At 38.7% G+C, this 15418-nt stretch overlaps 1 protein-coding gene across 7 annotated transcripts in view; it reads left to right on the forward strand.

Moving 5' to 3' along the window:
- The window catches only part of Atg5 (autophagy related 5), a 115051-nt gene that overhangs the window by 68875 nt on the left and 30758 nt on the right, over positions 1-15418 (forward strand). For all 7 annotated transcript variants that reach the window (XM_013354266.2, XM_026789988.1, XM_005368618.2 and 4 more), the window contains one exon: positions 1511-1605. In XM_013354266.2, the coding sequence (XP_013209720.1) occupies positions 1511-1605 (95 nt within the window). The remainder of the gene's footprint in view (positions 1-1510; positions 1606-15418) is intronic.

Genomic DNA, 15418 nt, shown 5'->3' on the forward strand with positions numbered 1-15418 from the left:
GCAGTGGCAAACATGGATTAGAACTTCTTGACATTATTGGTAGGAATGGACAATGGTTCAGTTACTTTGGAAAAGTTTGTCATTTCCTCAAAACATTTACCATGTTAACAGTTAAATAGCCTTGCCATAAAATGCAGGAATTTTATTTTTAGGTCCAACAAGAGAATTAAAAACATTCATACACTCTAAAAAAAAAGAAAGAAAGAAAGAAAGAAAGAAAGAAAGAAAGAAAGAAAGAAAGAAAGAAAGAAAAACATTCATACAAAATGTGTACACTGATATTCTTAGTAATGTGATTTATGATAGCCAGAAGTAGAAATGACTCAAATATTTGTAAGTTAGCAAAATCTTATAACTCTATATCATTGAATGCTTATTCGATCATAAACAAAACTTTTGTACATGGTACAGAATAAACTTTGAAAACTTCATATTGTGCACAAGCACACATACAGAGCAAATGCAAAGGACCACACACTGTATGTTTGAATTTACAATAAATGTTCTGACCTCTGAATGTATTTAGAGACTGTAAATTTTTATGATCTGCAAATTATTATAACTTAGTAATGTTGCAATTCAACCTGAAAAAAAATTTAAATCGTAATCAGTATAAAATTAAGGTGCAATTGACAATTTGCACATGCACTTCTATGTTTTGTTTCCACCCACCCTCTCCCATGTGCTGTAAATTGAGCCAAGAGCTTTGTACCTATTAGGCAAGCCAAGTCTACCAGGGGATTATATTCCTCCTCGACCTCTCTCTGTGTGTCTCTTGTTTCTGTCTGTGTGTGTGTCTGTGTCTGTGTTTGTGTGTGTGTGTGTCTGTGTTTGTGTGTGTGTGTCTGTGTTTGTGTGTCTGTGTTTGTATGTGTGTGTCTGTGTGTGTGCACACATGGAGACCCAAGGACACTCCCAGTGTCAGGAAAGCCTCTACCTTACCTGGAGACAAAGTCCTTCATTTCCTGTAGTCTGCCAATTAGGCTAGGTCCCTGACTGGGACTCAGTGTCTCTTTCTTTCCAGTGCTGGGTTGCAAGTAGGCACCACCATGCCTGACATATTTACGCAAGTTCTAGGAGTTTGAACTCAACTCTCATTGCTTTCAAGGCAAGGGCTATACAGACTTTGCCCCAGCACCAGGTACCACATTTCTTTCGTAAGCTCTTCTGTATTGTTGTTTCTCCATAAGTGCTGGCTGATATTTAAATTGTACAGATTTGTTCTAATATAGATTATAAGAGAAGCTAGATGAAGAGTCATGCTGTTATCACTGCTGGTCTCTGCCTTGGTAACACAAGTAGTCACATCCCTGTATAGGGTTTCTCTTGAGAGAAAAACTGTTAGTAATTTCATACCTTGCTTTATGTTAACATTAAGAGAAATGATTTGTAAACCATGGCCAATTGCTTTTCAGAAACTTCTGAGAGAATGTTTAGGACTTTCATGTCTTCTTATGAGCTAGTCTACTAATGACGTTCATTCTTAATAACAGAATTTATATCCTTTCAGACAGATTTGACCAGTTTTGGGCCATCAACCGGAAACTCATGGAATATCCTCCAGAAGAAAATGGATTTCGTTATATCCCTTTTAGAATATATCAGGTAGGAAGTAACATTATGAAAAATACAACTTTTTAAAAGCTTTGGGCATCATCTTAAAGCACAGTGTCTAAAACTCTTATGTCTATGTGGAAACCTCGCATCTGGCTTTGCATCGAGGTTTTGCCAAACCCTCTTTTGCTGATAGTGGAGTTGGAGATTGTGTTGAAATGTGTGGCTCTCGTAGTTGCCACTGGTTATATCTAATGTACTTACTGATTCAGCCATTTGCTTCAATTTATTTGTAACCCCCTAAGTTAATATTGGTGCACATTTGAAGTCCTGTTGTCTTGCTGAGACAGAGTCTCAAGGAGCACAGACTGGCCTGGAACTTATCTAATGGAGGCAGACCTTGAACGTCTACCTCTACCTTCCAAGTGCTAATACTGTAGCCACCATGTCTGGTTTTATACGGAAAGCCAGAACTTTGTGCATGTTAGACAAATACTCTATCAGCTGAACTGCACCCCAAGCTCCAAAGTCTTTTGAGACAGAGTCTCCCACCGCAGTCCAGATGGCCTTGAACTTGTTATGCCCCTACCGTAGCCTCCTCAGTACTGGGATTATACGGGTGTGAATAGTGATAAAACTATTTGCCTGATATATATGCCCCTACATAAAATGAACAAAGCCACACCTACGACACTATAAGCAAACATAGCATCTTTTTCATAGTTGATTTAGTACTGCTGCTTTTCTTTCTTTTTTATTGATTTTTGCTGTTCAGTGTGCACTGTGCCGTCTCTGATAGAAGCATGCATAAAGCATGGTTTGTGTTGACTGGTGATAAACTGGTGAAGGCTCATAGACATCTGGTGCCTCCCCAGGAGGCAGTGGTCAGTGTTTGCTACTGCATCTGAAGAGAATCAGCCTAGATAGGGAGTCCTCAGTGTTGTAGACAATGTCTGTGGTCAGTCTCACAGCAAGTTTAAAAAGTCAAGATAAGATTCTGTAGAGTACTTTTTAAGAGTCCACTATGCTTGGCATATGGCAAATACTAACTGTACCTTGATGGCTTGCTGGTGTACTTGTAGGTCAGCACTACCGCAGTACTAGCATACATGAGGCCTTGGATTTAGTCCCTGGCACTGTAGAAGAAGAAGTTGAGTCAATAGTACTTTAGAAAGCAAGGGGGTTTTTTGGTTTTCCGAGACAGGATTTCTCTGTAGCTTTGGAGACTGTCCTGGAACTAGCTCTTGTAGACCAGGCTAGTCTCGAACTCACAGAGATCCACCTGCCTCTCTGCCCCGAGTGCTGGGATTGAAGGCGTGCGCCACCACCGCCTGGCAAAAGCAAGGTATTTACTGTAATGAAAAAAATCATTTAATAGCAGAAATTGAAAGTGTGAGTACTCGGAGGTAGCATGGCAGGTGTTTTTCCCAAGGTTCATATTTTTCACAAAGTCAGTTTTAGTTTATGCTTTCAGTCTAGAAAAATGTCCTGAGTGTAAATTCTACTAACTTTTTATTTTCGTTTTTGTATGCAATGAGGTCCCTAGTAATATACTGCCGGGTACCCCACCCACAACCTCACAAAGTGCCTTACTGTATGGGATGTAATTGGATAACTACCCAACAGTCTCTGAGGCCATCACCATGAGAGAGTTCCACAGCATCTTGAGCTTTGGGCCTCAGAGTGCTAATGTAAATGGTTTGCTTCTAGCCTGTCTTCTGAACTATACTACAGTTTCTTTGTTGTGACTATTTGACATTCCTGTAGGGAAAGATGGTGCATAACATAAGGATTATAGTTGTCCCAGTAATACAGGTGTATGAGAAGAGGCCTTCAATTCGTTTCAGGGACAATTGTGAGATCAATTTATTATCTCGTGCCTAGTGTCACAATATGGAAGAATTTGGTGTGGAGAGGTGTCTGGAGAGAAGGGAGGGAGTTGTTGTTTTGGAGATAGGGTTTGCTTTGTAGACTAGACTAGACTGACCCTGAAAGCTCACAGGCTTCCATGTAGTGGCCTTTCAGGTGTGCATTACTGCCCGAGCTTGAGAGAATGGTTTTTATAAATTCTGTCATCAGATAGAAAGTGGGAACTTAGAGAGTTCTCAGAACTGCCTCCACTAGACCTGGCTGCCAGATGGAGGCTGACAGCCCAGCTTCCTGCAGGCCCTTTCCTGTGTGGGGGCAGGGGAGGAGCAGGAGACCTAATGGTTTCTAAGTTGCTTTACAAGCTTTTCTTCCATTTCATTTTGGTTCTGATTTGAGTCTGAATAAAGTTTGTGTGGTATGTAAGTAAATACCAATGTTTTAGATTTATAGTTCTTGATAATTTATTGTCTTTGCTCTCCTCATTTCTCTCTTGCATTTTTAAGTCTCCTTTTATGCCCTAGCCAAAGGGAAATGAGGTTCCATTTCTTTTTCCTAATTATATTCTAGTAGTAGCATCAGATTTGGACTTCGAGTTTCTGATTGCCTGTGTGACTGTAATAGTCTGTTTATTAGGTGCAGCTGTTATGTATGCAACATTTTAGTTAACACTTAATCTAAATATCACACATACACACACAAACATATACATACGAGATCTTACATTAGTAAGAATATTTAAGGAAAGCCCGGAAACCTGCGTTAAATAAACAAATGAAGAGTAATTTTTTACTAAAATTTTAGTTGACTCTGAAGGGACTCATGTCACTTCCGTGGGATAGTATAAATGAAATGTAAAGTTAGCACCCAGATCTAGCTCTGATATGTCAACAAATTATTTCCAAATTAAATTTATCCTACTTATATAACATAATTATCACAATGAATGAAATAATTTGAATGCAGTTGTCCAGGTGAGCCAACAGGAATCTAAAATTCTGTGACTGGTGATATTTCACATCCTCAACTACTGTAATGTTTATTTAGATGCTATTTCTTTTTCGTATGTGATGGCGTTCATCATGGACTCAGAATGAGTACAGTCAAGTGACAGAATTTTATGGTAAAGTCAGATTCATCCAGAATTCTCTAGCATTGTTACAGACTATGCTTCTGTCATTTACATAGTAGTCAGTGCGTGAGTTTCAGGTCTGTGTTCCTGAACTCCAGGTGCTTCAGTGTGAGGCAGTATTCTAGAAATGAGGTTAATGGCAAGAGGTGTTTCCGACATGTAACCAAAATGTTATCTCGAATTACACACATAAACAGATGGTGACTAATGAGGCTCCCCACCAAGAAGCTTTGTAAAATGGCCATGAAATCTATGGGCGTTGGAGCTTGTGTTAAAACCTCTAGACATTCATGTTTATACTTTGCAGTTAGGCATGTTGTGAGGATACCATGTCTTCTCAGGAAGCCACAGTATATCTAACTGTTTCTCTGCCAGTGGAGTTGAATAAGAAAACTCTGATTTGCCTTATGTGGCATGTTCCATCCTGAGCTGTGCACTGGAAAGTCAGGAGGATAGCGTTATATTATATTGAGCTGATGTTACACTACACTGTTTATAAAGCCTTTAATCAAAAGGTTAAAGGAAGCTAAAGAGCTAAGTGTGCAGCCAGTAGAAAACTGTAGGTGTGAGCTCCATGAGCCCATCCTACCATTAAGTCAGATGCCAGTGGGTAGGTTGGGTCTGTCTTCCAGGAGGGCAGAAAAGACCTCTGTAAGGAAGTGATGCATCCCAAAATTGAGCAGAGGAGGTAGGCTTGGGATATACAAAGAGACATGAGGACTTGTAGGCAAAAGAGACACAGATTTGGACAGAAGTTCTGTTTATCATGGACATCAAAAGTAAGAATTAGGCAAGAAATAAGGCTGCAAAGGAAAGAAAAGGTTACTGCATTGAGGATTTTCTTTCTCAGATAAAGAATGGGGAGGGGAGTCTTAAGAGGTAGCTAATAGTCTGAATAGCTGTTAATCATGGTTCGGCACCCTTTAGTCATTTTGTTTGCAGCTTGCTTGAGACTCTTCTTAAGAATAATATAACTATGTTATTTTAAGTTTTAAACAATAAAGAGAGATTGGTAAATAGTTTCTGGTTTCTTGGGAAGTTTAAATGATTTCTGCTTGTCTTTATCAGCTATAAAAGTAAAACAGAGTTTGAATATAGTTTGTCAGTGTTTCATAAGCACCAGAACTCCCCTCCCCTCCCATTATTCCAGCATAAAGTCATTTTACTAATCACTAAAGCTTCAATGATGTTTTAATTTAATTGAGAGATTTGCTTTCCAGTTTTACTTAAGAAAATCTACTTAACTTCTATTGTAATGCACTGAAACCTTTAAGAAAGTAATAGCTAAGGGATCTCTGAGAACATGATTTTATTTGGAAAGTGAATTTACTGGGACTAATTTGTTACTTCCTAAACTGAGGAGGGGCCAGATGTCAGACGCTGCTGTATTTTCTGAAGTTTCTAACAGAAAGGTGAGAGAGGCAATGGCAGTGCCTCTTAAGGTTCTTCTCCATGGTTACTGCGTTATGGTAAAAAAGTTATATTCCTGGTCTCTTACTGTCTTTTATTTTGGTTGGCATTTTGTCATTACCTCTAACCAAAAAGCTAGAGACAAAGAAGATGGACTTACTGATTAGTAAATTAACTTTAGTTTTAATTCATTTCCAAAGAATATATATTGTCATTTGTAATATATTTTGATTGTGCTTGTGGGCTGTAATTTGTTTTCTCTTAGTACAAGCTAGCCTTTACCCACAAGCCTTTTCTACTTTATGTTAAACTAATCCGACTACTAGAATATATTTCTGGGTACTCCATATACTTTCCTTCAGTATTCTGATTCATTTTTTGTTTTTGCTTGCAGTATTTTTTAATATTTGTTTTATGTGTTTGTGTGTTTGCTTGCATGTATGTGTGTGCAGTGTGTACATGCCTGGTGAGGACATAGAGATCTGGGTCTGGGGCAATAGGCAGTTATGAACACAGGTCCTCTGAAAGAATAGCCATGCTCTTAGCTGCTGAGCCAGCATTCCAGTACCATCTTCACCTCTTCCTTCCCCCATTATTTTTATTTAATTTTAGCTTTCAATTTTTACTTAACTGTGCCTCAACTTACATTTTCATTTGCTTGGTAGGGTAAGGGTAGTCTCATGTAGCCTAGGCTGGCCTTGAACTCACTGTGTACTATGTAGTTCAGGCTGTCCTTGAACTCATCTTCATAAGTGCTGTAATTATAGACCTGAGCCAGCATGCTCAGCTCTATTTCTTTAGCTTTGTAATTTCTATTTACTAAAAATGTTTAACTACTTTCCTTTAATTATTTTTGTAGTGTTTTTCTTTATCCCTTTATACAATGAATAGTTGTTTAAAGTTCTTATCTAGCATGTCCAGTTTCTATTTCCTTATTTTCTTTATGTATTGTAATTTATGCGGTCATCTGACAATTTCAAAAGATTATTTAAGTTACTGTAATGAGTTCATCTCTGTGTGCGTGTGCGTGTGCGTGTGTGTGTGTGTGTTTTCCATGCCTAAAGTGTGCGAAAAAAACAATGTACAAACTGGCTTTACTTTTTATATGAGGCTTCTAAACTAGCCTCAGGATGGGAGTCAGCACAGAGCTTCTTTTGTGAGTGCAGTTCTCTTCTGTCTTATTTGTTCTGGGTTGCCATTGGATGTTTGGGGCTTTCATACCCTTTCAATTTCTTGTTCCTAGATTTTCCTATTCAATTTTTTGGTTAACTTGCTATTAATGTTGTCTTCTAGTAGCGATGATGTTTTAAAATTGCTAGTGATTTTTCTTTAAATGTTTATGGATATAAAGTTGTTTTCACTGAGTGATCTCTCTGTCTGACCAGATAAACCGTAGACAGACAAGTCAAATGACAGTTTTCTGAAAAAGAACTCCAGCCACATTCTGGCACTTCTTCAGTGACACAGCTGCAGCAATCCAGACTAAGGGTGTGTGCAGTCTACTGGAAAGCTTTTGGCTTGAGTAGAATCATAGAAAGCTAAAAAGTGATAAAGGTTTTTCTTAGAACAAAGGTTCCCCTTGAGTTGTTGCAAGCTTTTGTTTGTTTACTTTAAACCAGTTAATTTTACAACACATTGTCAGTGTTTTAGTTTCTTCTATTGTTATGTTAAGAACCCTGACAAAAGCATCTTCCAGGAAGGAGAATCTCAATCTCAATCTCAATCTCTCTCTCTCTCTCTCTCTCTCTCTCTCTCTCTCTCTCTCTCTCTCTGTCACACACACACACAAACCCATCAGGAATAGAAAGCTGATGCTCCTGCCTCAGTCAGTGTGATCAATATAACCCTACACATTTGCCCAGAGGCCCACCTCCCTGGTGACAACCATCACAGTGTTTTTCCTTACTTTCTGAAGGAGAACATTTGAAAGACTGGCCATTACTGAAGAAAACCTCTACTTTGTTGTTTGATTTGGCCGAGGGGGGGGGGGGTTGTTTTGCGACAGGGTCTTATTGTGTCATCCTGACTGTCCCATAACTTGCTATGTACTGGCCTTGAGCTCACAGAGTTCCACCTCCTCTATCTCCAGAGAGGTTAAAGGTGTGCATGCCTGATTGCCAGTGTTGTTATAACTATTTCTAAAATGTAGAAATATTAGCTGAGTATTCTACTTAAGAGTAAGAGCCTTGATTTGTTAAATGATCAATGATTGCTTTCTTTAAAAACTTTCATCATATATCTGATAACCCCCCACATAGAGAACTTTGGAAAATCTTAATGAATTAACTCTCTAGCATGTAGCCATACAGTGGTTAAAATGGAGATGTTTTAAGCTGGGGACAGTGATATATTACTGTAATCTCAGGCTTGGGACTGTGGCAAGAAAATGGCAAGTTCCAGGACAGACTCGGCCACCTCCAAAGTGGAAAATGGGCTTCTGGTTTGGGCACTTTCAACTGTGCATCCAGGTAGGCATGCGGCTTGGTGCACTCCTGTCACATTCTGAATCTTCAATATCTATAAAGAGTGGATTAGTAATATTTTGTTACTGCAATGATTAAATGTGTCTGGTTCACAGTAATGTTTAAGAATCCTTAGTGTGGAAAGCGGGGTAAGGCCCTAGTTCAGGCCTGCTGTTTCACCAGTTGTACACTGGGCAAGTGCATTTTCTGTTGAATTGTCTTAAATAATAATTTTGTTGCAAATTATTTTAATGTTTTGTCATGCTTTCTGTGTTTTATTTCATGGCCAGTGAAGTAGTCTTTGTTTATTCCTGTTTCTTTCCCCACACGTCTTTTGCTCACTTTATGTGAATCGCTCATCCTGATGTCCCAGAATCACCTGCCAGTAGTCTCCATCTTTTCATTTGTACTCTTCCTTCCTCCTTGTAGCACCTGTGTTTCTCGTAAAATTTTCTGCCATGTTTCTTTCCCTGCAACCTAGAGGGCTATTTATTGTGGTGTTGTTTTGTTTTTGAGAGAGGTTCTTGCTCTGTTGCCAGGGTTGCCCTTGAACCCTGAGCCCCGTTAGTTCTGGGACTAAATACATGTGCCACCACACCCAGCCAGCAATTGCTGTTATTTTGATATTACGCATAGCTACCCAGTATCCAGATAACATCACATGGTGTTGTTTAAAACTTTGCTGTTTTATTTTCTTGCCCTGTTAACTTCTCAGTGAAATAGGCCTTCCTCTCACAGTGCCTATAACCTTACCTCAAATATCACATCTCTGTCAAATCTTCTCAATCTTTTCACTTGCTGCTATCTGTAGGTTAATTCTTTGTTCTCTCTGTTCTTATCTTAGGCATTGCACCTTTTTCATGGCAGAAGCTAGGGTAATTATCTGACATCTTAACGCTGATTTTGAAGTCAAACAACTTGGCTAAAACTGGCTTGCCCAGTATATAATTGATGACCTGATAGCATCTCTGATCTTGAGCCTTCTGATCTTCAGTTTACCTTTTCCCATTTATTGTAGACAGAAGTGTATGTAGTGTTTCCGAATTTAGTAAACTGCTGGCTCTCTTCCTTTGCATCTTGATAGCTGTTTCAGAAACTGCATCCTACCATTAAGATTGGTGAATTATGATTTTGGTGTTGTTTTTAACATACATGAATCCTATATTCTCTATGGTCCTTTTAAAATAAGTAGACAAATTGAGGCCTGCAGGGGGCAGTCCAACACAGCAAGTTTTTCAATGTACTTAGTAATCTCCGATGGCTTAGAATTAAACTACTTCCTATGAAAAGAAATTAATGAAAGCAAATTATGTATGAATAACAGTAATTGCCAACGTTTATTTTGTATTTTTGAGAACCAGGTTGTTTTGACTATTCTGTATGTGTTTATTCCCTCATGTGCTCATGTATCTGGATGAGATCACTGAGAGATACTTTGGTCATTGACATTCACTGGGTTCTTCCATCTGGTGATTAGAAAACCTGGGGTTTGGGTGGAGACAGTGGAGCCTGTTCTCTTTCATAAGCTGTTGAGTTAATTTCTTTTGTTTTCTTAGCCTTATCATTATTGCTTCTCATTTGTTCAGTTTGTACACACATATCTTATTCCCCAGCTGTGTGACTTGCAGCCTTCAGTCCCTTTTCTTCAATAGAGAAAGATCACAGAAAATGTGAAGAAATTGAAACATAGCTAAAAGTGTGTGGGGTCTTTTCTTCCTTACAGAAAGTTCTTTGTTTACCACTTAGGCAATTGTTATTAATCACTTTAAGATCAGTTTTAGGAATATAATGAATGTTATTGCTTATCACTGTGTGAGATAATCAGAAGTTACCTTAAAGCCTCGGTCATTAATATCTCATCTTAAAAGACAGTGTGAATGAGATGATTTAAACAATTTCACTAAGAATCTCCTGGTTGTAAGAAAAAGTGTTGGGAACAGAGGAAGTGACTCATCTGGTTAAAGCACTTGCCATGTAAGTCTGCCAGCCAGAGTTTGATTCCCTAGGACACATGAGATGGAGGAGAGAACAGACTCCTACGAGTTGTCCTCCGACCACCACACACATCATGCAGTCACAGCTCAACAATAATTAAGTTTTTAAGTAAGAGTGTTTTTATTACTTTAGTACAACACGGAGCACACACACATACACACCAGATATCAGTTACTGATATTTATTTCTTTCTCTTCCAACAATATGATAGTTTCACCTCTCCTTCCTAAGAATTTGAATAAATACAGTAAGAGCAAGTAAGTCTGGAATTGGTCAATTTTAAAATTTGATTGATGATACTTATGTTAAATGTAATATAGTTTAAAATGTTATAATTGTTAAAAAATAGAAGTATGTGATGAGCTTGTCAGTCGTATTTAATATCACAAAACAGTAAGCTGTGTACATATCAGATCTGTAAGAATGTGTTTATTGCTGATGTTTCGGAGGTAGATTACCAGCACTGGTAGTAAAAGCTGTTCTTACTGTTTCAGTGGTTAGGTTCAGTTCATCCGCATTCACGTACACCTTATGGGCTCCAGGTTCCTGATTTGCTACCACTCTAATATGATCTTGGCAGCAGCAACTCTGTCTTAGTCACTGTAGAGAATTTTCATTCCTTGACCTTAATATTCATAACCACCCCCACTGACCATTTGGTTTCTTGGTTTCTTTGTCACTGTTGGACTTCATCAGTCCCTTAAAATATACATAATGTCAACATCTGGAATGATGCTTCTCAGGCAGTCATCCAACCTGCTGCTGACAGCTCTGTGCAGTCAGAAATCTGCTTATTCACTTATTTGTTTCAATAGGGAAAACTACCTTCTAATTTTTTTCCTGTTCTTCTCATAAATGATTTTCATATAACATGCAGAGCACACACCTGTCCGTTGAGAACAGAATTACCAGGCTTTGATTCTTAGTAGTGGTTCCTTCTTTGAGGCAAATATGAGAGTTGCTTTTGGTAATTACTCAGACTTTAAAAATAACTACTTGCTAATACTTTCAAGAAGGTTCAATGTAAGGTAATCATTTAGGAATATGAGAAGGAAAATCAATTTTAAAAGAACAGGGCAAGGTAGATTAGTGATAGAGCATGTGCCTAGCATACCCAAGGTCCAAGTTAAGTCCCCAGCACCACCTACAAACACACTCTCAAGCACATAAGCAAAGCAAAACTAATTTCTATTCTTTTTGATTGGAGCCTGGACAATTTTCTTTGATCAATATGTGTGTGTGTGTGTGTGTGTGTGTGTGTGTGTGTGTGTGTGTGTGTGTGTATCTTACATCGTATATGACAAAGTTGTTGAGACATACCTGTTTAAAAATATTTTTATTCTTGAACAATTTCATACATATATAGAGTGCACCTTAATCATATCCACCCGGTCTCTCCTCCCATTCCACTGCCCTCACACACTCCCAACATGTGTCCCTCCCACCTTTGTGTCCTCCTCTTGTTTTCTAACCCGCTGAGTCCGGTTTGTGCTGCCAGCGTCAGCATGGGCAACCTACTGTCGGTCATACACCAAAGAAAAATGGCCCCCATCCCAGTTTACTTTGCTCTGTGGTCCGTGCAGATTTTTTTATAATGCATACGCATGTGCCAAATGCACTGATGTGCTCATAAATTATATTGATGGTGAATCGGTTCATGGTATACATGAGCCAGTGCCTAGGCAGGTTGTTTGAGGTGTGTTAACACTTTAATCCTTAGTTAATAATATAGGCTGATACAAATATGCTATTGTATTATCCAAGTCTGGTGCCATGGAACATTTTACAGAATATATTCTGCTTTGAACAGAGTAAATTTCTTAATGGTACCAGCCGAACATCAGTGCTGGTTCAAGAATCCACTAATAGAGAGTAGTGCCTTGAGCTGAGGGTTAGAGAAATCTCTATCACTGAAAGCAAGAGTGATTATAATCCAACAAGCTTAGATACAAATTTTAGTAGACCATATGTGTACCTTGATTGTGATACTTTCATTAAACTCACTTGCTGCAGAACCAAATGTATAAAACTAAGTCAAATTGAACAAGTTGTGAAATGGTATTATTTTAGCATTTTGAGTTGCCTGTTGAGTTCACTGAAAGTTACTTGTGTACTAGATGTCGGTAAGTAATGCTTGTGCATGAATCAAAAGGCATATTATTTATTGAACTTGATTTAACTATTCTTTATGCCATATAGGCATATCCTCATATCATTGTAAATAGAAAGTATATTACAAATGTAGAAAATTAATGTATGTTAAATAGCATGCTTTCAAAGTTAAAGACCTAGAAAACAAGATGTGGGTGGTACATACCTGTATATTGGAAATAATGGCTGGATGATCAAATGGTCATATTCAGCTGTATATGAATATATACAGGAGGCCAGGCTGAACTATATTAGACCCTGCCTTGAAAGGGATAAAAAGCTAATGTGGATAACCAATGCAGTACTTATCCTTAACATTTTACCTAGAATTTTCAAAGCACAGATAAGAGAGTCATTGGTTATTTTGCATATACAAAAGGAAGTAATTTATTCTACTTGTTTAAATACCACATTACTATTTTTCTCTTGGTACCTTTCTTCTTTCTCCTTTCTTTTTTCCCTTTTTCTTTTTTTATACTTTCCCATTTTTCCTCCCTTGTGGAATCTTCTCCTCTGTTTCATAAATCTGAAGTATGTTTGCTACATAGTAAACCATTTCCTATTTTAATGAAAGTCTTGAAGTTTACTTTTTAGAGGAGTGTGTTGCTGAAGAAAACTGCCTCCCTTAGCCTACACCGAAGTGATGAAGGTAATTGTTAGCTGTAAGCCACAGCTAATTTCTGACTGTGTGCATTTAAAGTAATGTCAGATTGGGGTGCAATGCTCTTCATTAGGTGCTCGTCGAAGCTGAGATGCCTCATATAATACAGGGCAGAGGACCTGCACATCAAAGTGTAATTTGAACTCTGGTTTTTATGTAGTTTGAGAATGCTTAATGGAAGAGAACTAACAAATTTACTTTCTTCCCAAATACACTGTTATTTTCAAGTTTTTATTTTTTTTCTTCCATGTCTTCTGTGATGGATTAGTTTTATTGCTTTGGAATGTTTTGACAATATTTGTATTAAATACTGTTATAGTTCATGTTTTGTGTAATCAGGAGCATTTTCCCCTGAACTGCAGTTAATCCTAAGGCAACCAAAATTTATTGAATGAAACATTATATTTTAGGCTATAACATCGTGCTCTTCGACTCTCCTCTATTCGGTAATTATTCATGAAGCCATGTTTATCTTCTTAGCCACAGAGCATCCTCCTTTGCTAGTACTAGATAACATATAACTTCACTAACGTCTTTGATTACAGGATGCATTTTTTTTTCCAGATCTCTACCATCATGTCCATTTCTTAGTTTGGGCATGTTGTTATTTAAATTATACAAGGGTTATATCAATCTTGTTTTGTTTCGTTTTTGGAGACTGGGTCTCTCTACATTGGACTATCCTGGCACTATGTAGACAAGGCTGAGCCTTAAACTCACAGAGAGAGATCTACCTACCTGTCTTTCCAGTACTACATCTAATTCATATTCATATTTGATGGACATAATACTCCCAGAATCCTGTTTAAAGGTCACGATGACCAAGGCTGGTCTTGGCAGTACTGCTTTTGCCTTACCTGTGCTGCTTATAAATGCTTCTTCAGTGTTGTCACAAGTCTACAAAGGACTTCTACACGTGACAGCCTAGAGGGGAAAAAAGACAGAAGCAAGGAGCTGACTAAAATGAATTATTTTGGGGGGTGTGGTGGAATATACTTATAATCCCAGTACTTAGGAGTCTGAGGCAGGAGGATTATAAGTAGCCAGCCAGAGCCTTTTTTTTTTTTTTTAAATTCCTTCCTGGTCTTGTTTTATTGTTTCCCAACAGAGTGCCCATTATAGAACATGATTACAATTTTAGCACTGCCACAGAGACATAGTGCTTCATAACAAACAGGAACACATGATTGTCTACTTAGACAAAGGGATTCTAATTCTACCTCCTCCTGGCTTGTAGACCTGAGGTGATGTGGTGAGACCTTCTGTGGGCCAGCCTAGTTCAACATGGTTTTAAGGATGAGCCTCTCTCCACCCTTTCCCAGGAGTGTTTTAGGGACTTTCCCAATGGCTTCTTGTGACTGTGATGTGCAGCAAAGAGTTCATTGTAGATAACAAGCATGAAGCCCCTGCCTCTGTCACAAAGAATGCTGGGCCAGGCCCCCTTTGAAGAAGGCCTTCCCTCCTTTGTCATTGTAGATCTTCCTACAGCAATACAAGCTACCTGTGCATGATGTCGGCTACTTCTCCTGCAGACTGCAACATTACGTGTGTGTCTCTGCACATTGTCGAAGGAGTAGGACATAACACAGACTGCAACAGTCACCACCTGTGTGACCAACTCACCATAGTGTGGTGCGCATGTTCTTAGAGTCAGGGAGCATGCACTTGGTGATAGCACACACCTTCTATGGCATAGAAGACACTGATGCCCTAGATGGATACATTGAAGCCCTGCCATAGGTCGCAAGTGCCGTTTGACTTGTGGATCCAATGGTAGTTGCCCATGTCAGCCTACAGGCAGGCTCGGGTGAAGTTCAGCAGGTAAACGAAACACTGGGAGGTGGCTCTAGACTCTAGATTTCGATGCAGCCCAGAAACACCTGTTTGTATTTATCCTTAAATGCTAAGCTGAGAGCTTTTGCATGAGGAAGCAGCTGATGAGACTGATCAGGTTTCTACATCAGAAGGACAACCTCACTCTTATTGGGCTCTGTGTGTTATCAGCCTTAATCAACTTGCTGGCATGTTGCACCCAACAATAGTGGCATTGTTGGGTATTAGGATGCCTGGAGGCAGAGGTAAACCTCATCTATGCACCCATCTGGAAGTGACCCCAGAACTCTAAGAGGAACCAAGGATTCCTCACTTGTTCAAGTTCAGAGACCGTATCTTTAAAAAAAAAAAAAA

This window comes from Microtus ochrogaster, unplaced genomic scaffold (assembly GCF_000317375.1).
Source record: "Microtus ochrogaster isolate Prairie Vole_2 unplaced genomic scaffold, MicOch1.0 UNK37, whole genome shotgun sequence".
NCBI lineage: Eukaryota > Metazoa > Chordata > Mammalia > Rodentia > Cricetidae > Microtus > Microtus ochrogaster.